The sequence below is a fragment of the Bubalus bubalis genome, chromosome 22 (genome assembly GCF_019923935.1).
Source record: "Bubalus bubalis isolate 160015118507 breed Murrah chromosome 22, NDDB_SH_1, whole genome shotgun sequence".
Lineage (NCBI taxonomy): Eukaryota > Metazoa > Chordata > Mammalia > Artiodactyla > Bovidae > Bubalus > Bubalus bubalis.
This window is the reverse complement of record NC_059178.1, coordinates 21,430,593-21,458,302: the sequence shown is the minus strand read 5'-3', so window position 1 is coordinate 21,458,302 and position 27,710 is coordinate 21,430,593. Positions and strand designations below refer to the sequence as shown.

General features: G+C 42.9%; 1 protein-coding gene across 7 annotated transcripts in view; it reads left to right on the top strand.

Moving 5' to 3' along the window:
- The window catches only part of PTPRM (protein tyrosine phosphatase receptor type M), a 661,882-nt gene that overhangs the window by 278,100 nt on the left and 356,072 nt on the right, over positions 1 to 27,710 (top strand). For all 7 annotated transcript variants that reach the window (XM_006044986.4, XM_044934694.2, XM_025273106.3 and 4 more), the window contains exons 6-7: positions 16,510 to 16,684; positions 22,742 to 23,035. In XM_006044986.4, the coding sequence (XP_006045048.1) occupies positions 16,510 to 16,684; positions 22,742 to 23,035 (469 nt within the window). The remainder of the gene's footprint in view (positions 1 to 16,509; positions 16,685 to 22,741; positions 23,036 to 27,710) is intronic.

Genomic DNA, 27,710 nt, shown 5'->3' with positions numbered 1-27,710 from the left:
TTTTTCAGAGTTTCATGTTGCATCCCTTGGCTCTGTACTTTTTTATGAGTTTGAGGTGCAGGGTTGTTGAGAGTCACGAAGGTAGATGGCATACCTGGAAATAGTCCTGTTTCTTCACTTCTACTGCAGATTAATTCTACTCCACTGTGCGGGCTTCTTATATCCAGAGCTAGGTGAATAATCTGTGTGCACTTACCACTCTGTTAGAGGGATTTAGATGTAACTGACATCACATGATTTACATCCAGGAGGCATCTTGACAAAAAAAAAAGTCCATCTGTACAACGTGTACATCTTGATCCACATCTATGAAAAATGGCCAGTGGTTTGATTGCTTAAAAATATAGATTAAATATAATCAATGTCAGAGTCTTTCTCAAAAACATAACACACATAAATCTGAGGATGACACTAATGAAGAAGTGTTTATGGTTAACAGATGGACCCCATCTGCTTCCGTCTTCTCCATCTCATCCGTGGGCCAGGCAGGTTATTGCCAGCATGGAGCTGGTCTTTCTAGAATACAGAACAACAAAATGAAACACAGCTCATGAGCCTCCTTTATTACCACTGCAAAATACTTAACACACCTTCCAGACAGTGTTCAGGAGGAAGACAGCATCTATCAAAGTATTTTTATGTGGTAAAAAAAAACTGATGTGCATTGAATCTGCTGAGTATCCTCGCTGTGTACTATCAGATGTGGTGATCTTTGCATGAATCTGGGCTATAACCGTGGGAGACACTCAAATGAAACAGATTTGGAAAGCCATTCAAGTAACCAAAACAAGAGCATGCATTTCTTGTTATCAACTTTCTGATCACTTGTGGAGCCTACAGTTTGAAATATCCTAGAGTATGTTTATATATAAGATACTGAGAAAATAGAATTTTAGATGTTCTTTTTTATACTTAAATATAATTTGCTGATGGTATCAATTTCTGAGTTATATATGTTCATACAGTCATTGACCCTTTGAGCCACATGTAATTATATTAGAATTACTGTTGTTCTTTCTGAAATATTTAAAATTTTATTTATCTCCATAAGCTTATCTTGGGAATTAGTATTTATAATACATCTTTCAGCTTTTCAGTGAATCACCAAAGCACTGTAACAAAAATACTGTAGACTGGGAGGCTTAACCAACAGACATTTATCTCTCACAGTTCTGGGGGCTGGCAGTCTTAAGATCCGGGACCAGCATGCATGTTCTTGGAGAGGACCAGCTCCTGGGTCTGCAGACCAACAACTTCTTGCTGCATAGTCACGTGCATACTCTGGGCTCTTCCTTCCCTTGTAAGGGCCTTCATCCCACCCTTCGGGCTCCACACGCACAACCTCATCTCAGCCTCATCTGAACATTGAGTGTTAGTTGTTCAATCGTGTCTGACTCTTTGTGACTCTATAGACCATAGCCTACCAGACTCCTCTCTCTGCCCATGGGATTCTCCAGGCAAGACTACTGGAGTGGGGTGCCGTTCCCTTCTCCAGAGGAATCTTCTCCACCCAGGGATCAAACCCGGGGCTCCCACATTGCAGACAGATTCTTTACCATCTGAGCCACCAAGGAAGTACATCTCAACCTAGTTAGCTTCCAAAAGCCCCGTCTCCATTACGGTCACAGTGGGGAGTAGACCTCATCATATGAATATGGAGGAGGATACAAACCTTTTGATCTACAGAACTCAGCTACCACATCAGACTCAGATGTGGGTGGGAAATGAAGGTGATCCAGCTTCCAGGACAAATGCCAGAAAACAAGGAGGTGGTGGAAAGGCCTTTTCTTTTTTTCTTTTAATTTTAAAAAAATTAATCAATTTATTTTTGGCTGTGCTGGGTCTTTGTTTCTGCTCAGGCTTTTCTCTAGTTGTAGAGAGTGGGGGCTACTCTTTTGTTGCTACGCACAGGCTTCTTGTTGCAGTGGCTTCTCTTGTGGAAAATGGGCTCTAGAGCACGGACTCAGTAGTTCTGGTGTACAGCCTTAGTTGTGCGGAATGTGGGATCTTCCCGGACCAGGGATCGAACCCATGTTTCCTTCATTGGCAGGCAGATTTTTTACCACTGAGTCACCAGGGAATCCTTGAGATGCCTTTTCAAAGGTAGATGGATGGAAGTTTGATCAAGCCCAGGACTGCGCATTGGGTGAATGGCAGCTGGTGAAGGAAACCTGGAAAATCATCCTTTTCTCTCCATCAGTTTTAAATGACTCACTTTTTAGCATTACAGAATTATGTAAAGCCTGAATTTGGAACAATCTTCAAATTAAATTCCGCAATTATTAATGAAAAAACAAGCTCAGAAGAGATAGGGAACTTTAACACACTCATCTGTCCAATTATTATATGTATTGTAGATAGTTCTGTTTTGTTAGTGAAAGTCAATTGTATGTATAAATGTATTTGCTTATTTATAAATGAGTAAATTCTGTCACTTGGACATTTTTCTCCACTGATTGACTGACCTTGTTTTTCAGATATTAGCCTGTTAACCAAATATTCTCAGATTTACTGTGAAAATATCAGGATTAACTTTAGAACCATCGTTTTGTTGTTGTTCAGTCGCTCAGTCATGTCCAATTCTTTGCGACCCCATGGACTGCAGTGGGCCACGACTCCAGGCTATGTTCAGCAATTTTTTTTCTCTTAACTGATCCCTATGAGGATTCTTTTATGCACCCATTTACAGAATAAAGATGTAACTGGGTCTCGGAAAGTTTCAGAGATTTTTGTGTTGACTTGTTGCTAGTAACAAGAACTGGGAGCCAGGCCATCTAAGTCCAAAATCTATGTTCTTAGCTGTAATGCCTCTTGCATAGAACGATGATCCAGATCTTTCTTCATGGATTCATAATTATCAGTTGGCAATTTAAGTGATACATACCTTTTATTGGCATTAAGATGAAAATTATGGGCTTCACAGGGGATGCTAGTGGTAAAGAATCTGCCTGCCACTCCAAGTAGACATAAAGAGATGTTGGCTTGATCCCTGGGTCAGGAAGATCCCCAGAGGAGGGCATGGCAACCCACTCCAGTATTCTTGCCTGGGAAATTCCATGGACAGAGGAGCCTGGCGGGCAATAGTCTATGGAGTCGCAAAGAGTAGGGCACAGCTGAAGCAACTTAGCACACACACAAGATGAGAATTGTATTCTTGCGTGTGGAATGTTGCCTTGGCGTTTATGTTTCGGAATGTGTGTATTTGGTCAACATTTCTTGGTGGCTTTTAGTTTCCTTTATAGATTGTGAGGGAAAAAAAAATCACAGCTGTATATCAGAATGATTTTGTTATTATATATAAAAACCGTAAAATGATTTGAAAGGGATTCAAATTATGGTTCCCTTGTCAAGCCTAACTTGGGTGTTTTAGGCCCTGTATATTAAAGCATAAATCTGATACCACTTACTGTCATAGAAAATACCAGGAAGGCACAAAAAGGACTGTCTTCAGTTGCTGTAGGAACCAGTGGCTCCTTAAAGTTTTTTTTTTTCCTTAAAGTTTTGAGTGGTTGAAATCACATCCATTATTGTTTCAGTCAGTTCAGTATCCATCTATATGATATAATATTGAATATTCAGCCTGAAACCACCGACAACCTTGAAAGCTTACATCGTCTCTTTTAACTGATATGATTTTGGATTACTTTCATTTAAAGGTGAAGGTTTCTTTCACATGGATGAAACAGTAGGATATGTCTACGGAGATTCTGGGAGAAATTGATTAAAAATTGTACTTGGTGATATTACCTGCCTCAGTTAAAGAAGGTGTAAGTGGCTGGTACTTTGAGGAGGACGGGCTAGGAGTCGCTGGAGCCTTGTGCAAGGGCCTTGTCCTCTGATGGGATCTGACGACCGCTGGGCCAGGATGTGAGGATGTGCTGTGAAGACCGCAGGTCAGGATGGTTCCTGTAGGAGGACGGGGGAGAGAGGCGTCAACTGCTAACCCTGAGGACTGCCGGCTTTGAACCCAGGAACCACACATCCTGTTAGAGCATTTATGCTGCCTTTCTTTTCTCATATTCATCAAAGGGTTCGTGTGTGTCTCTTGCTTCCAAGGATCCACAGCTGTGTCATGAGAAGGGGAGATGCAGAAAGCCCTGCTCCAGAATTCCCGAGATCGGAGTTAAGCATCTACTACCCTGTCTGTCTGCTTTTGCTGATCTGGGCCCTAGAGTGGGGACCCTGGAGAGTTTAGACACTGTTAGAATCTCTTTCTTTCTCTTCTTTTTGGAAGAGGAGGGGAAAATGGAGGATATTTTAGCTAGGACTTAAATATGCCTGCTTTAGGTAATTTTGAAAGCCCTAGAAGATTTTCAGTCTAGTTATCTGGAATTGGTGGTGGTGTTACTCAGTCACTCCATTGTGCCTAACTCATTGTGATCCTATGGACTGCAGCACACCAGGCTTCCCTGTCCTCACCATCTCCCAGAGTTTGGTCAAACTCATGTCCATTGAGCCGATAATGCCATTCCACCATCTCTTCCTCTGTGGCCCCCTTCTCCTCCTGCCCTCAATCTTTCCCAGCATCAGAGTCTTTTCCAGTGAGTTGGCTCTTTGCATCGGATGGCCATAGTATTGCAGCTTCAGCTTCAGTATCAGTCCTTCCAATGAATATTTGGAATTTCTTTTAGGATTGACTGGTTTGATCTTCTTGTACCTAGAAAAGAGAGTAGGGGGAAAATTTGACAATTTTGGATGGGTTTTAATGTGAAAATTGTCTTTAGGACCAGAGAAATGGAATAGAGAAAAATTCATGGCGCTTTTAGTCCTAGAGGGACCCAGTTTGAGACCAGGTCAGAGACTTCTGTGACTGACACACAGTGGCAGTCAGGTAGCTCCTATAGGGGATGAACTTTGAAATCATAAATCATATCGTTATTCTCATCTGCATTTCTCCTATGTGTAAAATGCCACCCTTCATTCCCTTCATTCAAAGCAAAGGGAATTGGCTATTGTCCAGGTGCAAGAAAATTATGTGTGTCTCTGTTATAAGAAGTGATGTCCACTAAAGACAAGGGACAAGTGAGAGATTAATGGAGTTTCTGAGAGATGGAAGCCAGTGACTGCTTTCATTCAGGAAGTGTGTATCCTACACTTTCCTTGTGCTGGGTGTATGATGATTAGTTATGCGAATGCTGCTACAGAGAGGGCTGCTACCCTGGGCATGTGGCTTCCCCTTTGGCAATTTGAATTTTCTTCACTTCTGTGGTGGGATCTTTGTAGCAGAGTGACTTGCTGCTTTTGCAGGATGCAAATGACACCTGGACAAAATGGTTCTTTGATTCCTATAGCTTTGCAGTATTTGTGAGCTAGCAGCAAAACCATCTATTTTTCCTGGGGAAATTGTGATGGTTTAAACAGTTGTTTAAAAATGCAAAAAGAAGGGATTTTCTTCTGATTGCTTCTTAGAATTATTTTCTTTTTATTTTTTTTACTTTATTTTTAAAAATTACTGAGTATAGTTCCCTGTGCTACACAGTAAGTCCTTGTTGGTTATTTAGTTTATATATTTGTTGTTCAGTTGCTAAGTCATGTCTGACTCTTTGAAACCCCATGGGCTGCATCATGCCAGGTTTCCCTGTCCTTCACTATCTCCTGGAGTTTGCTCAAACTCATGTCCATTGAGTAAGTGATGCCATCCAACCATCTCATCCTCTGTCACCCTCTTCTCCTCCTACCCCCAATCTTTCCCAGCATCAGAGTCTTTTCCAATGAGTCGACTCTTTGCATCAGGTGGCCAAAGTATTGATGTGTATGTGTTAATCTCAAGTTCCTATTTTTATTACAGAACTCATAAATAAACACAGAGGTAGAGAGAATGATGTAACAAACTCGATGTACCCAACATCGACTTCAAAACCAACAGCATGTGAGACCACTTTCTTCCCGTGTGCCCAACTGCTTCCCCTCTGATGATCCCAGTCATCATATTATGTAACTTGTAAATGTTTCTCTAAAACAGGAGTGGGCAAACTTTTTCTGTGAAGGGCTAGGTAGTAAATTTTGCAGGCCAGAGGGTCTTCTCTGCCATCATAGCATGAAAGCATCCATGAATAGCACAGAAATGGATGAATGTGGCTAGTTTCTGGACGGGTTTATACATGGGCATGTGAAAAGTCTTTCACATCATTTTCATTGTCACAAAATAGTATTCTTCTTTTGATTTTTTTTTCAGCCATTTAAAAAAAACTTAAACACCATTCTGAGCTTGCAAGCCTTACAAAACAAGTTGCAGGATGGACTTAGCCTCAAACTGCTGCTCTAAAAAGATAAGAGCTCTTACAAAAACAGAATAATCACCATGTATGCCCTGTGAAAACAGTCAGTGTTCATATTTCTTGGCTGTCTAGTAACTATTTATTTTAACAGTTTTATTTGATTTGTGATTGTGGCAAAGTTCACACTTTGCAGTTGGGTGATGAGTGTTTTCTTTATATATGTACAAGTGGTAGGTTCTCATTAGTTAGCTCTTTTATACATAGTAGTATAAAAATATACATATGTCAATCCCAATCTCACAATCCATCTGACCCCCATGACCAGTGTCTTAAGTCCTTTTTATCTTCAATATTTCTGTTCATTTCCCTCTGTTTGTGGTGGTGGTGTTTGATGTTGTTGAGACTGGGTTTGTCCTGCACAGCCTCTCATGTTTTGAGTTTTGCCTCTTGACTTCTGGTAGCATCAGTGAGTGTGTTATTCTGACTGTTGTGTGATCTCCTTTGTGATGCTATCAGCTACTGATGCTCATTCCTAGGGTCATTGGTTCATTCAGGGTTGCAAAACAAAACCTTCTTTGTTTAGTCACTAGAATACATCTAAAAAGACAAGCTTTCCTGTTATTAACCGCTGGGGTGTCCTCGTATATAAATCATATATGGAAGGTGGTATGAATACTTGATGTTTTTGTCTTTTTTGGCAAATTGTCAGAATAGTGAGGTAGTTCACTAACATCACCTGAAAGTGACCAAAGGGGTTACTGCTGTTACTGTCACTGACACCATCATCTGTCATCATCAACTTGTGGATTTAAACACATTTGATGAGTTTCAATCCATTGCACTTATTATCTTTATCACTGCTCAGATCTTCCATCCCTGAACAGCGGGGCTTACTCAGAGTGGGAGTCCCTTGAGCTGGGCAATCTCCATGGCTTTCTTGCTTTTGGGTATGACTTTGTGTTTCAGGCTTGTATTTTCCATATTGATAATCTAGAATTAGCCATTTTGTCAGGGAGCCCTGGTTCTTTTTCAGGGGAACTGGTAATTAGAAATTACAATCTGAAAAAAAAAAAGAAGAAATTGCAATCTGAGGACAGAGGTGCTTATTACTACTCATTATTGTTTGTGGATCTTCCCATTGGATGGAACTGGTATATGTGTGTGTGTGTGTGTGTGTGTGTGTGTGTGCGCGCGCGCGCGCGCACGTGCACATATGCATTTAAGATTAAAGCATGTCTGTCTTGAGATCAAGACAGAGTGACAATTCCAATTCAGATTCAGAACTATGGGGCTTTTAACCCTTATGTTGTGCCTTCTTTATCTTTTCAACTATTTTTTTTTCAGAAAGACTTGTATGTTTTAGGGCTTCCCTGGTGACTCAGATGGTAAAGAATCTGCTTGCAATGCAGGAAACCTGGGTTTGATCCCTGCTCAAGAAGTTCCCCTGGAGAAGGGAGTGGCTACCCACTCAAGTTTTCTTGCCTGGAGAATTCTATGGACAGAGGAGCCTGGCAGGGGACTAGTCTTTGTATGTTTTAAGGCATATTGATTGGGGAAAAAGTAATGTCTTTTGTCAGCCTTGTTTATGACTAACCTTGCCTTTTAGATCGTGGATAACTAGGTAGGTTCTGCCATCTTCCTCATGGTCAAGTGCTGTTATTACAGTTTAGAAGTAACAAAATCATGTTCTAGTCTGGCAAACCCAAAATCTTTAACCCAACAGGAAATGTCAGGCACTGTCACATTACTTAGTTTGGTGTGGCTAGATTAGCCTCATCGACAGATTTTAAGACTAAAGAACTTCTAATTTCTTGGTATTTTTTTTGGTATATCTAGTTACTGCATTATTATATATTATTAAATAATATTATTCACATATTGCAAATATATATTGAACTGTCTAAATATCAGAATGAAGTTCTAAATTTTCATAATCAAACTTTTTTACTCAAATATGCATGGAAGACTATTATATGTTTGAATAATATGTTATTTTGGCTGTCTGTGGGCTTCCTTCATAACTCAGCTTGTAAAGAATCTGCCTGTAATGCAGGAGACCCCGGTTTGATTCCTGGGTTGGGAAGGTCCCCTGGAGAAGGGATAGGCTACCCACTCTAGTATTCTTGGGCTTTCCTTGTGGCTCAGCTGGTATAGTCTACCTGCAGTGCAGGAGACCTGGGTTCAATCCCTGGATTGGGACGATATCCTGGAGAAGGGAAAAGCTACCCACTCCAGTATTCTGGCCTGGAGAATTCCCTAGACTGTACAGTCCATGGGATCACAGAGTCGGACATGACTCAGCAACTTTCACTTTGGCTATCTGTATCCCCATTAGGCATTTAAAGAACATTTGTCAATACGTATTCATAGTATATGATAATAGGAGTAAGACTTCCAGTTGTAGCATTCCACATTGATAAATATTTGTGCTGGCTTGGTTATGGTCTAGAAATCAAAGGTCAGCACTTTGATTAGTTATTATTTATTAAAATTTAAAGATATGTGGGCTCCAGAAAGTAGATTTGTTGAGATGGTCAGTTAAGATTCAGATTACAGGAAATGTTTTAAACGAAATTATTCCTGGCCCTGCGCATACTGTTAGTGACCCTAGTGGTAAGGATTTCGATCAGTATCTTACAGATGGACGTATTTGATAGTGGAATATGTGGATTATTTTCCCTATTAAAGAAATGAAAGTGTGGTTTAATCTCCACCTGTATGGCTGAGGAGCCGCCTCTGGCTCCCTTGTATATGCTTAGCTCCTGCACTCAGACCAGCTCCTAAATAGGATTAATTTGCTCTAAAGGCAGCTAACTGCTCAGACCTCAATTTCTTTCAATCATTGCTCTGGTTATTGCAAAACTCTTTCTGAAAGACTTAATATGCATCTTCTTTTGCTGGCAAATTACTGCTCATTTAGAAGTCCTAGAGTTAGCCCACTGCAGAAAGAAGGTTGGAAGTCTAATTTAAATAACTATCAGGACTTTTTCTCAGGCTTGCTCAAATTGAAATGCATGCATGTTTGAAGATACTCTTGCTTTTATTAAAAAGCTGTATTTAACCCACTAAGATCATTTCCTCACAGACATGGCCGTTATGCTTGTCTCATTAGGTTGACAAAAGATGGGTCAGAGGTTGCTTTAACACCTGGACACCTGGTGCCCTGCTCTGTCTGGAGTTGGGGGTTTTGTCAGAAGGACGCTGAGGCTCTATTACAGGAACTCATATTCTAAAGAACATCACGGTCCCGTCCTTGTTGGTGCTTCCTCGTCCTGCTGTGATGCTACTAAGAACCAGCTCTCCAGTCCCTGGCAGGGTCACCTCTTTCTAACTCTGTGAAATCAGACAAAACTGCCTGACAAAGGTTCTGTCTCTTCCCAGCGGACATTTTCATTGTTTTCTTTTGCCGGAATAACGAAGTCTCCCCATGGTTTCTTAGATGCTCGGGGTACCCGAGTTCTGAGCACATTGTCCCGTCTGGCCCTCTCTGTCATGGAGAGGCAGACGGGGACGGGCCCCCATGACCTTTTCTCACTGCCCTGCATCAGAGAAAATAGGCCAGCCTCGGTTCCCTGGCTTTCCTGTTGAATTCTGACCTGAGGAAGGGTATCTGGGGACCAAAAACATCTTAAAAATCAATTTGTTCAGTTGCCCGTTCAATGCCTAAACCCCTTTCAGTATTAGCACTAAAGCCCCCTGGGATGCACTGGGCATGGTTCTTGTGCAATAGATACAGCAGCAGAAAACCTGGAGAAAGATCCCTGCCTTTGTGGGGCCTGAAGTCGAATAGCAGGGAGGTGGGCAGTCTTTGCTTTTGTCCCAATGTATCCATTCATGTGCCAGTTATTGGTCACCTACACATTTGACAGATGGATCTGTGATGCCATCAAAAGCACTGACAGGCATGTTGGAGGAGTCAAGGAAATAACCTTGAGGCAAGGCTCCAGAAACACCCTCCCTCATCCACGCTGACAGGCAGCTGCAGCCTCTGCTCGTGCACTGGTTTCTAGTTGGCCCCGCTCTCCTGGCATTTATCCCATGTTACTTCCTCTGATCCGTGGAGGTGTCACAGGTTCTTCTGTCTGGTGCTTGCCAAGGGCTGTGAACGCTGTCCTCCTCCTTTCCTAAGGACCCAGGAAATGGGATCTGACACTATCAGAGTGATGGGTGCGCTCTCTCCTTGCCACAGCCCCAGTGCTCTGAGGACGCTCCCTCCTTCCTCTTCATGAACCCAGCCATCCATTGCTTCTTTTTGTTGTCATTGAAGTATGGTTAGTTTACAGTGTTGTGTCGGATTCAGGTGTTCAGCAGAGTGATTCTGATATACATACCCATATATGCATATGTATGTATATATGTATGTCCATTCTTCTTTAGATTCTTTTTCCTTATGTTGGATTATGTGTGTGTGCTCATTTGTGTCTGACTCTTTGCCACCCCTTGGACTGTAGCCCACCAAGCTCCTCTGTCCATGGGGAATCTCCAGGCAAGAATACTGGAGTGGGTTGCCATTTCCTCCTCCAGGGGATCTTCCCAACCCAGGGATCAAACCCACATCTCCTGTGTCTCCTGCATTGCATGCAGATTCTTTACCACTGAGTGACCTGGGAATTAGATTTTTTAGATTTCTTTCCCTCATAAGGTTATTACAAAATATTGCCTGACACAGGAAACCAGGAAAAGGAGCCTCACCAGAAAAGGGACTGAGGGTCTGCTGTCTAGAAGGCATGACTTGAGGCCAGGATGGGGGACACGCACGACTTTTCTTAGGCAGCGAAGGAAGACAAATGGAAACAGTGCGCAGAGTTTTGTAAAAGTCAACTAGAACTGTGGGAGATGGTAGTTGATTCTGCTCTCAGTTCAGTTCAGTTCAGTTGCTCAGTCATGTCCCACTCTTTGCAACCCCATGAACTGCAGCATGCCAGGCCTCCCTGTCCATCACCAACTCCCAGAGTCCACCCAAAACCATGTCCATTGAGTCGGTGATGCCATCCAACCATCTCATCCTTTGTCATCCCCTTCTCCTCCTGCCCTCAATCTTTCCCAGAATCAGGGTCTTTTCTAATGAGTCAGCTCTTCGCATCAGGTGGCCAACGTATTGGAGTTTCAGCTTCAACGTCAGTCCTTCCAATGAACACCCAGGACTGGTCTCCTTTAGGATGCACCGGTTGGATCTCCTTGCAGTCCAAGGGACTCTCAAGAGTCTTCTCCAACACCACAGTTCAAAAGCATCAATTCTTTGGCGCTCAGCTTTCTTTATAGTGAAACTCTCACATCTATACATGACCACTAGAAAAACCATAGCCTTGACTGCTGCTGCTGCTGCTAAGTTGCTTCAGCCATGTCCGATTCTGTGCAACCCCATAGATGGCAGCCCATCAGGCTCCGCCGTCCCTGGGATTCTCCAGGCAAGAACACTGGAGTGGGGTGCCATTTCCTTCTCCAATGCATGAAAGTGAAAAGTGAAAGTGAAGTTGCTCAGTCATGTCCGACTCTTCACAGCCCCATGGACTGCAGCCCACCAGGCTCCTCCGTCCATGGGATTTTCCAGGCAAGAGTACTGGAGTGGGTTGCCATAGTCTTGACTAGACAGACCTTTGTTGGCAAAGTAATGTCTCTGCTTTTTAATATTCTGTCTAGGTTGGTCATAACTTTCCTTCCAAGGAGTAAGTGTCTTTTAATTTCATGGCTGCAATCACCATCTGCAGTGATTTGGAGCCCAGAAAAATAAAGTCAGCCACTATTTCCACTGTTTCCCCATCTATTTGCCATGAAGTGATGGGACCAGGTGCCATAATCTTAGTTTGCTGAATGTTGAGCTTTAAGCCAACTTTTTCACTCTCCACTTTCACTTTCATTAAGAGGCTCTTTAGTTCTTCTTCACTTTCTGCCATAAGGGTGGTGTCATCTGCATATCTGAGGTTATTGATATTTTTCCTGGCAATCTTGGTTCCAGCCTGTGCTTCCTCCAGCCCAGCATTTCTCATGATGTACTCTGCATATAAGTTAAACAAGCAGGGTGACAATATATAGCCTTGACGTACTCCTTTTCCTATTTGGAACCAGTCTGTTGTTCCATGTCCAGTTCTAACTGTTGCTTCCTGACCTGCATATAGGTTTCTCAGGAGGCAGTCAGGTGGTCTGGTATTCCCATCTCTTTCAGAATTTTCCACAGTTTATTGTGATCCACACAGTCAAAGGCTTTGGCATAGTCAATAAAGCAGAAATAAATGTTTTTCTGGAACTCTCTTGCTTTTTCGATGATCCAGCAGATGTTGGCAATTTGATCTCTGGTTCCTCTGCCTTTTCTAAAACCAGCTTGAGTATCTGGAAGTTCATGGTTCACATATTGCTGAAGCCTGGCTTGGAGAATTTTAAGCATTATTTTATTAGTGTGTGAGTTGAGTGCAATTGTGTGGTACTTTGAGCATTCTTTGGCATTGCCTTTCTTTGGGATTGGAATGAAAACTGACCTTTTCCAGTCCTGTGGCCACTGCTGAGTTTTCCAAATTTGCCGGCATATTGAGTGCAGCACTTTCACAGCATCATCTTTCAGGATTTGAAATAGCTCAACTGGAATTCCATTACCTCCACTAGCTTTGTTCGTAGTGATACTTTCTAAGGCCCACTTGACTTCACATTCCAGGATGTCTGGCTCTAGGTCAGTGATCACACCATCATGATTATCTGGGTCCTAAAGATCTTTTTTGTACAGTTCTTTTGTATGCATGAATCTTGTAAAGATTATACTTCTATGGTCATCTTGTAATATTTTCCTAATGGAATAAGCCTGTGTCAAAAGAATGTTTATTGAAAAGAACCTTCTGATTCTGCTCTGCTGGAACACAAACGCTCCTGGAATGGCAGGTAATGAGTCTGGAATGGCAGAGTCCACACTCAGGAATGGGGTTTCCCTGGTGGCTCAGATGGTAAAGAGTCTGCCTGCAGTGCAAGAGACCCAGGTTCGATCCCTGGGTCGGAAAGATCCTGGAGAAGGGAATGGCAGCTCATTCCATTATTCTTGCTTGGAGAATTCCGTGGACAGAGGAGCCTGGCTGGCTACAGTTCATGGGCTCGCAAAGAGTTGGACACCCCTGAGTGACTAACACTTTCGTTTTACCTTAATCACATCTTTAAAGGCCCTGTTTCCAAAAGCAGCCTCATGCTGAGGTACTGGAGGTTATGGTTTCAACATATGAATGTGTGTGTTGCGGGGTGCAGTTCAGCCCCAACAGGGTAAAAAAAAAAAAAAAAAAAGGTGAGGGAAGCTATAAACAGAATTCTCCAAGCAAGAATACTGGACGGAGTTGCCATTTCCTTCTCCAGGAGATCTTCCTGGCCCAGGGATGAAACCCTAATCTCATGTCTCCACATCTCTTGCATTAGCAGGCGGATTCTTTACCACTGCACCACCTGTGAAGCCCTGTGATTACATGGGATTAAAAAAATAAAAAAGGGCCCATTCCTGAGGGTTCCTATGAGTCATTGGTGTTGGGTAGAGCTGTCAGTTTCAAGCTGTTTAAAAGATGAATTAGTGGCCTGAAGACCACAGGTATAAAGTAACGCTCCTCCCGACACGTGTATGCATCCAATACGGAGGTTTCCTTCACCTTGGCTGCCCTTCATACAGCCTTGAGTACTTGTGAGGAATGCATAAGGGCATCCTTTAGAATTCTTTTCAATAAATGTTCTTCTGAGACAGGCTTATTCCATTAGCTAAATATTACAAGATTACCATAGAAGTATAATCTTTACAAGATTCATGCGGCAAGTAAGGAAAGAAAGAAATATTAATAGATAGCCCTTTAGATGTTGTCCTTGTTTTTAATAAACAAAACAAGGAATTATAGATGTGAAGTCTGCCTTTCTTCAGGGCTCAGTTTGTTTGTTTGTTTGTTTGTTTTCTTTTTAAAACAAGGTTGGCTTTATTTTCAATTTGAAAAAGACAATTTTGTAGAGTAGGTGATCTAAGGTTACTCCTAATGGTAGAATTCAGGTTTTTTTTTTAAATTTATTTGGGGAAGAGGATGGGAGACTGAATGTTTGGAATACAAAAAGAAATACTCTCTCCTGTTGAATTCATGAATCACGCTAGATTGACGTTGCTTTGTTTTGTTTATCTAACTTTTCGGTGCCCTTTGTCAGACCAGATTGAAGGGGTTTCATTTTCCAAAAAAGACACGTAATATATGTAAGGTGTATATTTAACGTCATATTCAGATCTATGACTTTTTAAGCTATCAACAAGGCTGTCTGGATTGCTAGTTCTAAAGATGGTAGGAACTGTAGTTCCCCAGCCCTGATGTTTCCTCTGCTGTGGCAGGAACTGTACTGGCGCAGCACCCTGGTGCCTTTTCTCTGTCCACGTGGAACTGCTGGGCAGGAGGCTGGGAGCACGCATGGTCCAGGCCCTCCTTTGGGAACTCGCTCCCCCTAGCAGCCCTTCCTCCATCCTGGGAGTTTGCCAGCAGCTCCCGACACAGGGAGGCCTTGTGGCTTTCTATTGCTGCCTGTGGCTGGGCGGGTGAGTCTGTTCCGTTCTGTGCCCAGTTCTAGCAAGACCATGCTTACTGCACATCAGCTGTATTCTGCATAGTCTGCAGGGCCAGGCTTATTGGTAATAAAGGCGGTGTTTTGACAGCCTGTCCGCCTGTTTTCTTGAGCTCATCCCTCAGCTGGTCCAGAATCTGGGCGGGGACCAGTCATTAGGCCTGTATCTGAAATTCCCACAACTCCCTGACAGTTGTAGCATCTCTTACAGATGAGGAGAGGGGGGCCTCAGAAGGGTAAATCACTCTGAAGTTACGTGTGGGGTCCTGGTCAGTCTAATTCTCAAACCCATGTCCATTAAGACACACTGACAAAATATCACAGAGAAAGCTATTAGAAGGCTTTGCTTATATAAATCACTGAGCTCTACAGAGGAGTTTTATTATTGGTAGCCTGGCATGCTCACACCTATAAACACAGACATTTTCATGCAGCCTGTGAGTCCTGGAATGCACAGATGCTTGTCCACCTCCCCAGTTCCTCTGGCTGCCTTGGCATCCTCCAAAGCTTTACACTCTTTCTAACATCCCAGGCATCCTGTTGTCTCTTCTGCCTGGGACACTTCCTTCTCTGCCACCCTCCCCTTAGCCTAGGAGCTCCTGCTTACCCTTCAGATCTCAGCTCCCAAGATCAGTTCCTCAAACCGGCTGCCATATCTAAAGACAACTCCATCATGATTTCTGCCAGCCGCCTGACCGGCCATCACTGGTGATCACGTGTGCATTTCAAGCCTACACTTCCCAGCAACTGAAGCGCTATGAGCTCTGTGGTCACTTTTCTGTTGTCCACCGTGGTGAGCTTAGTGTCTTAATATAGTGACAGCGCGAGCGTGGCCCCCAATGTGGTTGCTGGGTGAATAATCAGACAAAATGCATTTGCCTTAAGCTCTTCGCTAGTTGTTTTCTCCTTAATACTTGTAAATAGCATGGTAAAGAGAGCCTCTTTCCTGATAACTGTACTAAAAATATATAGGACTGAAATCTATAGTTGTTTCTGAGGCTTTAAACTATGGGAAGCATAGAATGAATTTCTAAGTGCGCATAAGTAAGGACTTATTTGCTGTCTCGGGCATGGAATAAGACAGCTCTGCCCCAGAGATGGACCCGGCTTTGTGTGGTCCTGGCTGTGGCATGTGGAAAGGAACTTCTCCCCTCGCATTTCAGTGTTAGGTGATATTAAGCACCAACTTCCGCTTGCTTTTTGTAGCTCCAGGAAGAAAATTGTAAAGCTGAATCTAGTCCTTCAGACTCTTTCCATAGGAGCATGCTAATACCTACTTATGTTTTTAATATAGTTCTTGATAAGCTATTTATTGGTTCATATATAAAATGAGGTCAGTCATAGTGTAGTGTGTGAATTAATTTTTTTTCTAGCCAAGTATAATATGATTATGTATTATAAAAAGACTAAGTGTTGATAGTTTGGGAGCAAAATAAAGAATTTTCCCATGTGCTTCTTTCTTTCCTCCAATTGCACTAGAATAACATAGTGAATATCTTAGAGGGGCAAAACCAAAGACATTTCTTCGCACTTAATTTTGCATCTGTCACATCCTGAAAGTGTTGATCAAGGCAGAATTTTGGTTTCTGGGCAGCTGTTTTCCTGCAACAACTGCCCACGGGTAATTAACAAGGGACCGGGATCTGGGTGTAAGTAACATTGGCCTCTGTGCCTTCAGGAGTATGTTTCCGGAAGACAGCTGATATTGTTTCTTTTTGTCCTTTCCACCCCCACAACACAGGGCATCGATGTCCAGGATGCTCCTCTGAAGGAAATAAAGGTGACCAGTTCCCGGCGATTCATAGCATCATTTAACGTCGTGAACACAACCAAACGAGATGCTGGAAAATACCGATGCATGATTCGCACCGACGGGGGAGTTGGCATATCCAACTATGCAGAGTTGGTAGTTAAAGGTATATAATGTTATTTTTATACCCCCATATAGTCTATTAAAACAGGTATGTGGGACGGTTATGAGCTCATGATTTGTTGAAAGCTCAGACTCACACTGCTGTTTCTGAACAGTGGTTTGGTGACAGGCTGTATTGATGGATTACATTTTAAGTACAGATTTCGCACGTGAGCAATATTTTTGAAAAATGTATTTTATTTATGTTGGTTCAGTTGCATACAAAGCAGTGAATGTGCTCTTGGCAAGTTCTTCTGCCAACTCTGTATACAGAGATTGCAGCCTATAAATTTTTTTTTTTTAAGGAATGAAATTTTTTGTACTGATACCAAATCACTTAAAATGCAAATATTCCCCCAGCCAGGGTGTTTACGATAGCAGGGTGGTTAATAAAATGAGGCAGTGTCAGTATAGAGATGCTCCATCATATCACACAGACCACACTGATAACAGTGAGTTAGCATTCATAATGCTGCCGTTAGGGTCTCTTACTATATTTTGTGTGACTGAAGAATTAAGTCATTATAGTCAGGAAGGTGGGAGATGAGTTAAATAAAAGGGGGGGATATAAATTTCCTTTAGCTAGTTTGATGTTTTTTGTGTGTGCACGGACTTTGGAGTTTATAGTACTGAACTGCTAAGGCAGTTTTTGGTCCCAGAAAGAATAATTTGGACTTTTAGATATACCATGAGGCATTTTTATACAACTTATGGCAAGCCATTGCTGCTTCTTCCTAGGGGAACAGAATGATGCCTACTTTAAAATTTTTTCCCCTGCATTTGTTAAACAGGGAATGTAAAATCGGTTTCTTTTGGAGGGACTATTCCTTTTGTCAGCAAATTTCTCTATGCAGGCAGTTCCATATACTGTGGGGTTCAAACCCCAGCACTAGCTGCATGGGTGTGGTCCTGTGCTCTGGATGCTTCTCTTTCCTCAGGTTTAAAATAGACTTAATAACGTGTTTGACCCAGGACTCCCCCGGTGGGTCCAGCGGCTAAGACTCCGAGCTCCCAGGGCAGGGGATCTGGGTTCGATCCCCAGTTGGGGAACAAGATCCCACATGCCACGGAACTAAGACCTGGCACAGCCAATTGGAAAAGAATAATAATGTGACTGACCCTCAAGGGCTATCAGGAAGATCAGATGCAGCAAATAGGTGAATGGCACTAAGAATACATAGTGGGCAGCCCACCGCTGTTCAGTCCATGATGGGAGAGAGGTGGCTCTTTCTCTGCTCTGGTCCATTAGTGGTCCTCATCTGAGAATGCACAGTTCAATCACCTTTCCAAAAATAATAATAATAATACACCAGCCCACTTCTTCTCCACCCCCACTACCACACCTGTATTGAATCAGAGTCTCCGGGGGCACAGCCTCTGCGATAAAATCTATAGGTGATGTGGGTAAATGCTTCTGTTGTGAAACTAGCCCCACCAGTGTTAGTCATGCCTGGCTTGGGGGAAGCCTGACCCCAGCAGTGTTTATCTGTAGCTAACACGACTAGTGTTCTGCAGAAGGAAACAAGGAGCCAGCCGCACACTGCAGTTTAGACTCAAATGATCTAATTTGCCATGCCTGATCCCTAAGTGTGGGCTTTTGCAAAGCTTTAGTCTGTCTGGCTAGTTTTGGAGTTTGGGTTTTATCTGTAAGCAGAGGGAACTTTGCATAGATGTGCACCCCGTGCCCTGCAGAAAGGTCTCTGGGTAGAAAACCCACACCATTTGCCGACAAATCCAGAGGACCGGCCGCCTCGCTGGTCCCAAGGCTGAGTTCTTTATTGTCATCGGTGTAACCTCACTGTCATCTTGGTCCAGTTCTTTGTGGTTGTGTCCTGTTTTCTGATTTCTGGTTGCTCCAGTGCTTCACTGTGACCCCCTGTGCCACCTGAGGCACGGTGCTCTGTAATCAGTGTGATGAAGATTTAGTCGCCTCTAAAAATTGCCTCCATGGGAAAGTTGATTTGTTGGGAGTTATAAGCAAATCACATGACAACTAGATGGGGATAAAGTGGAAACAGTGACAGATTTTATTTTCTTGGGCTCCAAAATCACTGTGGATGGTGAGTGCAGCCACAGAATTAAAAGACCCTTGCTCCTTGAAAGAAAAGCTATGACAAACCCAGATAGCATATTAAAAAACAGAGACATTACTTTGCTGCAAAAGGTCTGTCTAGTCAAAGCTATGGTTTTTCCAGTAGTCATATATGGATATGAGAGCTGGACCATAAAGAAAGCTGAGTGCTGAAGAATTGATGCTTTTGAACTGTAATGTTGGAGAAGACTCTTGAGAGTCCCTTGGACAGCAAGGAGATCAAACCAGTCAATCCTAAAGGAAATCAGTCCTGAATATTCATTGGAAGGACTGATGCTGACACTCCAATACTTTGGCCACCTGATGTGAAGTGTCAGCTCATTGGAAAAGACTCTGATGCTGGGAAGATAGAGGGCAGGAGAAGGGGGCAACAGAAGATAAGATGGTTATATAGTATCACTGACTCAATGGACATGATTTGGAGCAAACTCCAAGAGATAGTGAAGGATAGGGAAGCCTGGCATGCTGCAGTTCATGGGATCACAAAAGAATCGGACACGTCTGAGAGACTGAACAACAAATAACAATAAGCAAGTCAGACATCTCTGGTCTGCCAGAACACAGCTAAGCACAGAGGATGTGTGGGTTCAACTCACATTTCTGCCGTACTTTTTCCTGCCTTAGGACAGCATGGAGAGGTCTTGACTCCTCGTGATAAAATCTCCAGGCACCTCTTTTGCATCTCTGTATCCTGCCCAAGTCAGTGATAACTGGCTTGCAGTTATAGCACAAATCTGGAATTTGACTTTTCCTCCACTTATAATTTTTATTGCCATATTTTGCATATATTTTATTTTTTGAAATGTGGTAAGATGCCAGATTCTACTAGTTAGGTAAAGAATTGCCTCGACACAGTTACTTTAAAATACATAATGACATGTTTAGGCCACATGTATGTGATTGAACACATTTTATATGTGTGTATTTAGAGTGCTAATATTTTTTAAGATGACAAAATCTTAAGTTGTTTACTGCTTTCTTAAGGTCAGTCTCTGATTTGATGCCCCCAAATGAAGCCCAACTCATTTTAAACTATCATGCTTGCCTTATTTATATCTTCCACTGCTTTTGGTAATCAAAAACAAGAAAATATTTAATGTAATCTCTGCAATGCATGTATATATGCATATATATCAGTGTCATATTTAATTATAAAAGACATATTAAGAATTCACTTATATATATATCAATTATATATATGATATGTATTTATATGTATATAAATTCTATTTATATAAATAACTTGATTTAGAATTACTTTTAACATGCCCTTTCACTTGGATTAAATATTTTAAATTGCTTCTTATCACTTAGTAAGATTGAGTGCCTTCCTTCTTTCCCTTTGAGAAAATTTATTCAAAATTTAAATATTGACTTATTATTGTAGATTCTTCCAGCAACCCCAAAGTCCTTTTGAATGACTGTCTCACTTATTTCCAGAATCTAGTTGAATCTTTCATTTGACTTAATGTATTTGGTACTCTTCCTAATGGGGAACTAATAGAGAAAATAGTCTTGGGACAAATAAGCATTAAAGTCCTGTCTATTTTAGGAAACTAGGAACAATGTCCTAAATGAATTGTGTGCTCACTAACCTTTGTGGCTTTGCCCCTGAGTCATATTTTGAATGGCACTTCAGGAACCCTTGCTAGCATGTACAACTACAAAGTAATTAACTGCTTTTTCAGCCTGGCTTCATCAATGCCTTAGGATATACTAGAAAAGGCCCTTTTCATGTCTTGGTTCAAGGAATCGCCTAATGATATGAATTGATGTAAAATCATTATGAGTTGTGTCAAGGCTATCTCAAGAAACGAAGAGCTGGCACAGAGTTGCAGTTCATAAACGATAGGAACAATAATTTAATGAATTTTCACTAACTTTGCTGTCCCCTAAATAAAACTCATCTTGTGTCTTATGTAGACTAAGTCTCATAAGATTTCCCTGACTATTTTATTTTTTGACATAACCCCTTACATTTATTGAGGAGGACATGGCAACCTACTCTAGTGTTCTTGCCTGGAGAATCCCCTTGGACGGGGGAGCCTGGCGGGCTGCAGTCCATAGGGTCGCAGAGAGTCAGACACGACTGAGTGACTAAGCATGGACGTTTATTTATTTTATTTGGCTGTGCCAGGTCTTAGTTGTGACGTGTGGGATCTGTAGTTGCAGCCTGTGGAATCTAGTTCCCTGACTAGGGGTCAAACTCAGCCCCTCTGCATTGGGAGCATGAAATCTTAACTCCTGGACCGCCAGGAAAGTCTCTTCCCAGCTATTTTAAAAGTCAGTATGATTTATCACACTTTGAATATGTTAAAGAAGAAAAAAACTGCCCCAACTTAACAGAAGGAGGTCGTGTTGTTCATTTCTTATTGGTCTAGGATCCAACTTGGTATCATCTCAGGGGCCACTCTTAGATGAGACCAGCAGTCCTGACGTCCTGATCAGCAGGAAACACGGCAGGGATCAACTGGCTATGTATGCCATGAAGCGGACAGGTGCACACGCCAGTGACAGAATTGTTCAGTCACTAAGTCGTGTCCAACTCTTTGCGACCCCAAGGACTGCAGCACACCAGGTGTCCTGTCCTTTACAATCTCCTGGAGCTTGCTCAAACTCATGTCCATTAAGTCAGTGATGCTATCCAACCGTCTTGTCCTCCATTGCCTTCTTCTCCTCCTGTCCTCAGTCTTTCCCAGCATCAGGGTCTTTGATAGTGAGTCAGCTCTTTGCATCAGGTGGCCAAAGCATTGAAGCTTCAGCTTCAGCATCAGTCCTTTCAATGAATATTCAATTTGACTTCCTTTAAGATTGACTGGTTTGATCTCCTTGCTGTCCAAGGGACTCTCAAGTCTTCTCTAGCACCACAATTCAAATAGCAGGCTTTATTTTCCATACGTTTGTATGAACTAGATGAGGAGTTGGAAACAAAAACACACCGAAAGGTACAAACCACCTGCAGAAACATGCTCAAAAAAAAAAAAAAAAAAAAACATTAGATATTAACGTTTTTCTCTGATGGAGATTCATTAAATAGAAATACATTATTTCATACAATTACCTTCCTCCCTAATGTCATGTATGGTGCCACTCACAGTGACATTGGCACATGGAATGTCTTTATTTGGTGCCTGGAGAGCCATTCAAGTGGCCCTTAATATACTGGGAATGTTGTTGAAAACAAGATTGCCTGTTTCTCCCGTCTCAAAGGTCCAGAGAAAGTCAGTCTCGGATTTTAAACAAGGAGGGGGACTTTCTTGAGTTGTAAAGAGTGTTTGCTGTTGATTGCTTAGAGGTTTATCAAGCTGGGCATGTGTTTTGTTTTAGAGCTTTTCTTTCTCTCTGTGGCTTTAATAATACTCATTATTGGAAGTTCCCGTAACAGTGGCTGTGCTGGACTTTACTACCCCAAGTGCTCACTGCTCTGGGAGCAGAAGGAATCCACTGGGATGGCTTTTTTGGGTAAATGAGGCATCCTGGAAATGCATTTATGATGAGATAAAGTGTAATTTCATCTGTGTTTTTCAAGTGATGATATTCTTGGAGTATAAATATAAGAAGACTGAATTTAATGATATAAGTAATACCTTGGGTGATGTCAAAGACACTGTTGACAGTGGTGAGCCTTCTAGAGCTTAATTACTACCACTTGAGAGAGTTTTTACAAGTTACTTTTAGTGCAAAATAAAATCCTTTGATGCCTATGTACATATTCAAGAAAAAATGAATTGCATCCTGAAACAAACTGGGGTTGTACCTACCTGAACAGGCTTGGGCTTTATAGGTGGCTTATTTGACAGGTTTGAACACTCTGCAGACCTCTCTCAAGGAGCTTTTTCTTATTAACCTGAGCAAAACCATTCTCATCCATTCATCGCTAAACTGTCAGCATCTTCCCAATTTTAGTGATTGATGTGCGTTGAGGTCTTTCCAAGTGTCTGAAGGATGGCCCTCTGGTTTGCCTTTCAGAGCCCCCTGTCCCCATTGCACCCCCTCAGCTGGCCTCTGTGGGGGCCACCTACCTGTGGATACAACTCAACGCGAACTCCATCAATGGGGACGGGCCCATTGTGGCCCGGGAGGTGGAATACTGCACAGCCAGTGGGAGCTGGAGCGACCGGCAGCCAGTGGACTCCACGAGCTACAAAATCGGGCATCTGGACCCTGACACGGAGTATGAGATCAGTGTGCTCCTCACCCGGCCCGGGGAGGGTGGCACCGGCTCCCCTGGGCCCGCCCTCAGGACCAGGACCAAGTGTGCTGGTGAGTCTGGGGATCCTGGGGCCGCTTGTCCGTTTCTGATGGGGTCTGACCTGCAGCCTCAATGCAGGTGGCTCACGCTTTCCTCAGCTCTGCTGGGACCCTGTCTGGGCACAGGAGGTCCCTTCACCCGTGGGCAACCACCTGTGGATTCAGACCTCAAGACTTGGTCTCACTCAGAACGTCTCCACCCCTGTTTTCCCTGTTCTTCATTTACACCTTCCTAGGATTATCACCTAGTTCTTGTGGAAATCATCCCAAAGTTGACACAAACTGTCCACTTTAATGATGTCCACTCATCGGCCAGCACCTGCCGTCCAGGTCTCTTTGGTTTATGTTCCCCGTTGATGTGCTTGTAGTCTGGCAGTGACAGGTGGGGGCACTTTGGAAGAACAGATTCCACCTTAGCCATGTGTTTTTATGGACAAATATTGAATGGAGGGGCTGCTTGCCAATGACCCAGGGCCCATTTGTAAGATAAGCCAGGGTGATTTTCAGGCTGCACGCAGGCTTTAAATTCTCAGATGATAAAGTTCTAATTGACTGTGTGGAGCCGGCTCTGTGGGGTTGATGGAGAGAGAAATGCAGAGTCTTATAAAAATCAAACCCCGAAGGAAGCTCCCATCAGAGGTTCGAGTGCTGATTTCTGTCTGGCTGCTCTCGGGTCGAAATAACAGAGAGAAGTAACAGGTTGGGACACTGAAGTGTTCTTTCATCATTTGAATGAAGATTCTTACACTGAATTGTGGCCTGAGCTGAGACTGCAGAAGTTTTTATGGAGACAATTGATTCTTCAGGTAGCATTATATAAGAGGACATTTATCGATAGGTTTCATTTCTTCTTAAGTTTTGAAAGTACTCAGAGCAACAGTCTAACCCTGTCTGGTAGGACAAATGATTAAGCCTTGACAATGGTAACTACTTCGTTCTTTCTTCATAATTTTGAGTATGTGGTTTCCAAAAGCCGAAAACTCATGGAAAAAAATTGTTTTTGTAAAAATACTTTGTTGGAAAAAAAAACAGGACCCTTATTCTTCTTGGGGTGTTGCTACTGGGCTTGTCTTATCCACCCAAGTCTCTTTCCTGGGCCCCCCACCCCCATGGTCATATCACGCTCAGTGCAGACTCTGGCATAAGACCTGTGGTGGTCCATAGAGAACAGAGTTGGGTAACAGCTTCTGTGCCTCGCTTTCCTAAACCATGTCATCTCCTCTCTGTTTAACGAATACAATTTCCCTTCTTTCGTTTATCATCTTTCATAATGCGAGCAATAGCTTGTAACACTGTTTACATCATTTTACAATTTAGGAATTGCTTTCAAATCTGTTACTTATTTTATAACTGCCTCATGAAGTCTCTGGAGTCAAGACTATGACCCACTTCCTTATTGTTGTTTAGTCACTAAGTCGTGTCCAACTCTTTGTGACCCCATGGACTGTGTAGCCTGGCAGGCTCCTCTGTTGATGGGATTTCCCAGGCAAGAGTACTGGAGTGGGTTGCGATTCCCTTCTCCAGGGGATCTTCCCGACCCAGAGACTGAACCCATATCTCCTGCATTAGGCAGGCATTGGCAGGCGGATTCTTTACTGCTGCACTACAAGGGAAGCCGACCCCCTTCCTAGAGACTAGGAAATGGAAGCCCTTGTGGTCTGCTTTCCTCCACACCTGCTCCTTGAGCAATAAGATTGTGTTCTCTGACTTCAGCGTTATTTGGAGGAATCCTGCTTGGGGGCCATGGTGCTCGTCAGTCTTCCTTTCTCTTCAGAAGAAGTTTAGGATCCCATTCACTGACAACCCCTCCCACCTCATGTTTTTAGTTCTGGTCTTTTCTCCTGATTCTGTGTCTGTATATTTCAGGTATTGACATGATTATTACCTACATTTCCCCTAAACCCTAAGGTGTGTGTCTCCGTTTTCAAGAAGCCTTTTTGTTACTGTGGTGTAATGTGTAAATGTAGAGCCTTTCATAATAGATTGGCAGCCCTTCTTAAGACATTAAAACCAGTTCTGAATCGATATTTGCATGTCAGCCCTGTGCCTTAAAGTTTTAACCTCTCTTAAGCAGGGAAGTCCAATGAGAAGGCAAGCTTTTTCCTGTTACCATTTGCAACCCACCATGTTCACTGTTCGGAGAAGGCAATGGCACCCCACTCCAGTACTCTTGCCTGGAAAATCCCATGGACAGAGGAGCCTGGTGGGTTGCAGTCCATGGGGTCGCTAAGAATTGGACACGACTGAGCGACTTCACTTTCACTTTTCACTTTCATGCATCGGAGAAGGAAATGGCAAACCACTCCAGTGTTCTTGCCTGGAGAATCCCAGGGATGGGGAAGCCTGGTGGGCTGCCGTCTATGGGGTCGCACAGCATTGGATACGACTGAAGTGACTTAGCAGCATGTTCACTGTTGCAGGCATGTCCTGCACAGGCATTGAGCATTTTTCAAAAAAGCTGTGGTTGAGCAAGTCAGTCTTAGGAAATAGAAATAGGTGAGAGACTCAAAGCTAGAAATAAGAGGGGAAGAGCAAAGGGTGGGTGAGCAAAGGGATGTTGAATGAGCCTTCTACTGTCAAAGAAGAAAATCTGCAGGAAAGCCTGCCTACTGCTCTGCTGAGCTGTGTGGAATGGTGGTGCGCAGGACAGAGTGAAAAGAAGGACGACTCTAGACTGAGGGGTGTGCTAGTGGTCCCCCCCTCTTCCTCAGGTGGTTTACCAGCATTTAAGGCTCAGAAAGAACAAATCATGGACCTCATAACCTGAGAGAGATGCTGAGCATTCTGCAAAGCAGGTGGAAGATGGAAAATGGCCTTGACTGGGCATAAAGAGTGGATGAATCTAAGAGGTGACAAGAAGTGGGAATAACTGAACATTCGTCCCAGGTGGTTTAAAAGGCAAGACTATGTGTCCAGAATTAGAGAAATAAAATTTAGCAGCAGTACATTAAAAAAAAAAAAAGAGATTGAGGATTAGGTGTAAATGCGTATGAATATACAGTACGGTCCATATTGTGTTAGTCATTCTGTAGTGCTATTGCCTTGCCCTCACCTCCCCCCAGGTGAAAGGTGGTGCTGGAGAAGACTCTTGAGAGTCCCTTGACAGCAAGAAGATTAAACCAGTCAATCCTAAAGGAAATCAACCCTGGATAGTCATTGGAAGGACTGATGCTGAACCTGAAGCTCCATTACTTTGGCCACCTGTTGTGAAGATCCTGATGTTGGGAAAGATTGAAGGCAAAAGGAGAAGAGGGTGGCAGAGGATGAAATGGTTAGATAGCATCACCAACTCATTGGACATGAGTGTGAGCAAACTCCGGGAGATAATGAAGGACCAGGAAGCCTGGTTTGCTGCAGTCCATGGGGTCGCACAGAATCAGACACAACTTAGTGGCTGAACAACAACAAAACAACCCCCCCCCCAAAAAAAAGTCCCTAATGTAAGTGTAGGTTGCATTAAGAAAACAAATGCCTATGTTGTAGGAGGTCAGCTATTATTATCACTCATTTTAAAAGAGAGAGAACACAGAACAAGCTGAGCTCAAGGGAACGCATCCTGGATAGGAAATGCTATGAACTTCGCTCAACCATTGAGGAATGGTGGAAGAATTGATATGGATGATGGAGAAGAGCAGGGTGTCTGCACATTTGACAAGAACTAAGTCATGACCAGGAGTTTCAAAACTCCCACAAAACACCCAGTGGCTGGTGGGTTCAGGCGGAAGCCGGTGTTGCAGAAGGAGATTCTATGTTCATGAGAGGATTGAGCTGGCTGAACCTAGAGGCCTCTTCCATGTGAGGATTCTATGGTCTCTTTTTAATGAAATGATCCAGTGTGTTCTTCTAGCTTGAAAACCTCTGAGTTTACTTTTTTATTTCATCCTTGATGAAATTCTCCGTAATAATGTTTATCAAGCAGTGCTCTGCCGGCCAATGGAGGTCTCCGATGACCTTTGCAAAAGCCTGAGCAGAAGTAGTGAAACACTGAGTTTTAGGGTAGCAGTTTTTGTGCTAAAATATCACTTTCATGAAATGCTTGTGGTTTCTGGAGCCAGAGTCAGCAGTTCAGAATTCAGGCTCTGAGGCCAGGCTGCCAGGATTTGAGTCCTGGCTGTGCCTGGAGCTAGACAAGTGGCCTTGGGAAGAACTCATACCTTCTCTGAGTTTCTGTCACCTTATCTATGAAACAGGGGTGATACTAACATTGGGCATCTCCTATCTCCTAGTGTGGTTCTGAAGTCTTAGAAGACAATACATGTGAGGTGCCTAGGACAGAACCTCACACGTAGCAAGTAGTCAATACAAGTTACCTGCCAGTGACAAAAATTATCTTTTAGCATTTTCATTCAAAAGAAGTAGATGTGGGCAACCTGATTTCCTTGCCTTAGATAACTTAATCTGGTAAGTAAAAAAATCAGATGGATTCTGTTTATATTTGGGCTCAGAGAATCCCTTGCAGTTGGGCATTGGATCCATCCCAGACATCATTCTCTCATTTTTTTTTCTATTAAATCTGTTTCTTTTGGGCAAACTGTTTTCATTACTGTGCTGCACCCATGAGGCTTGTTCAATCCCACTGCAGTGACACCCACAAAACTGTATTTCGTTTCTTGCATTGAAATGAAATGGTCACTGTTTACGGCCCGTCTCTGTGCGCTGACATTGATTTTTGCATGTGGTGTGTAGA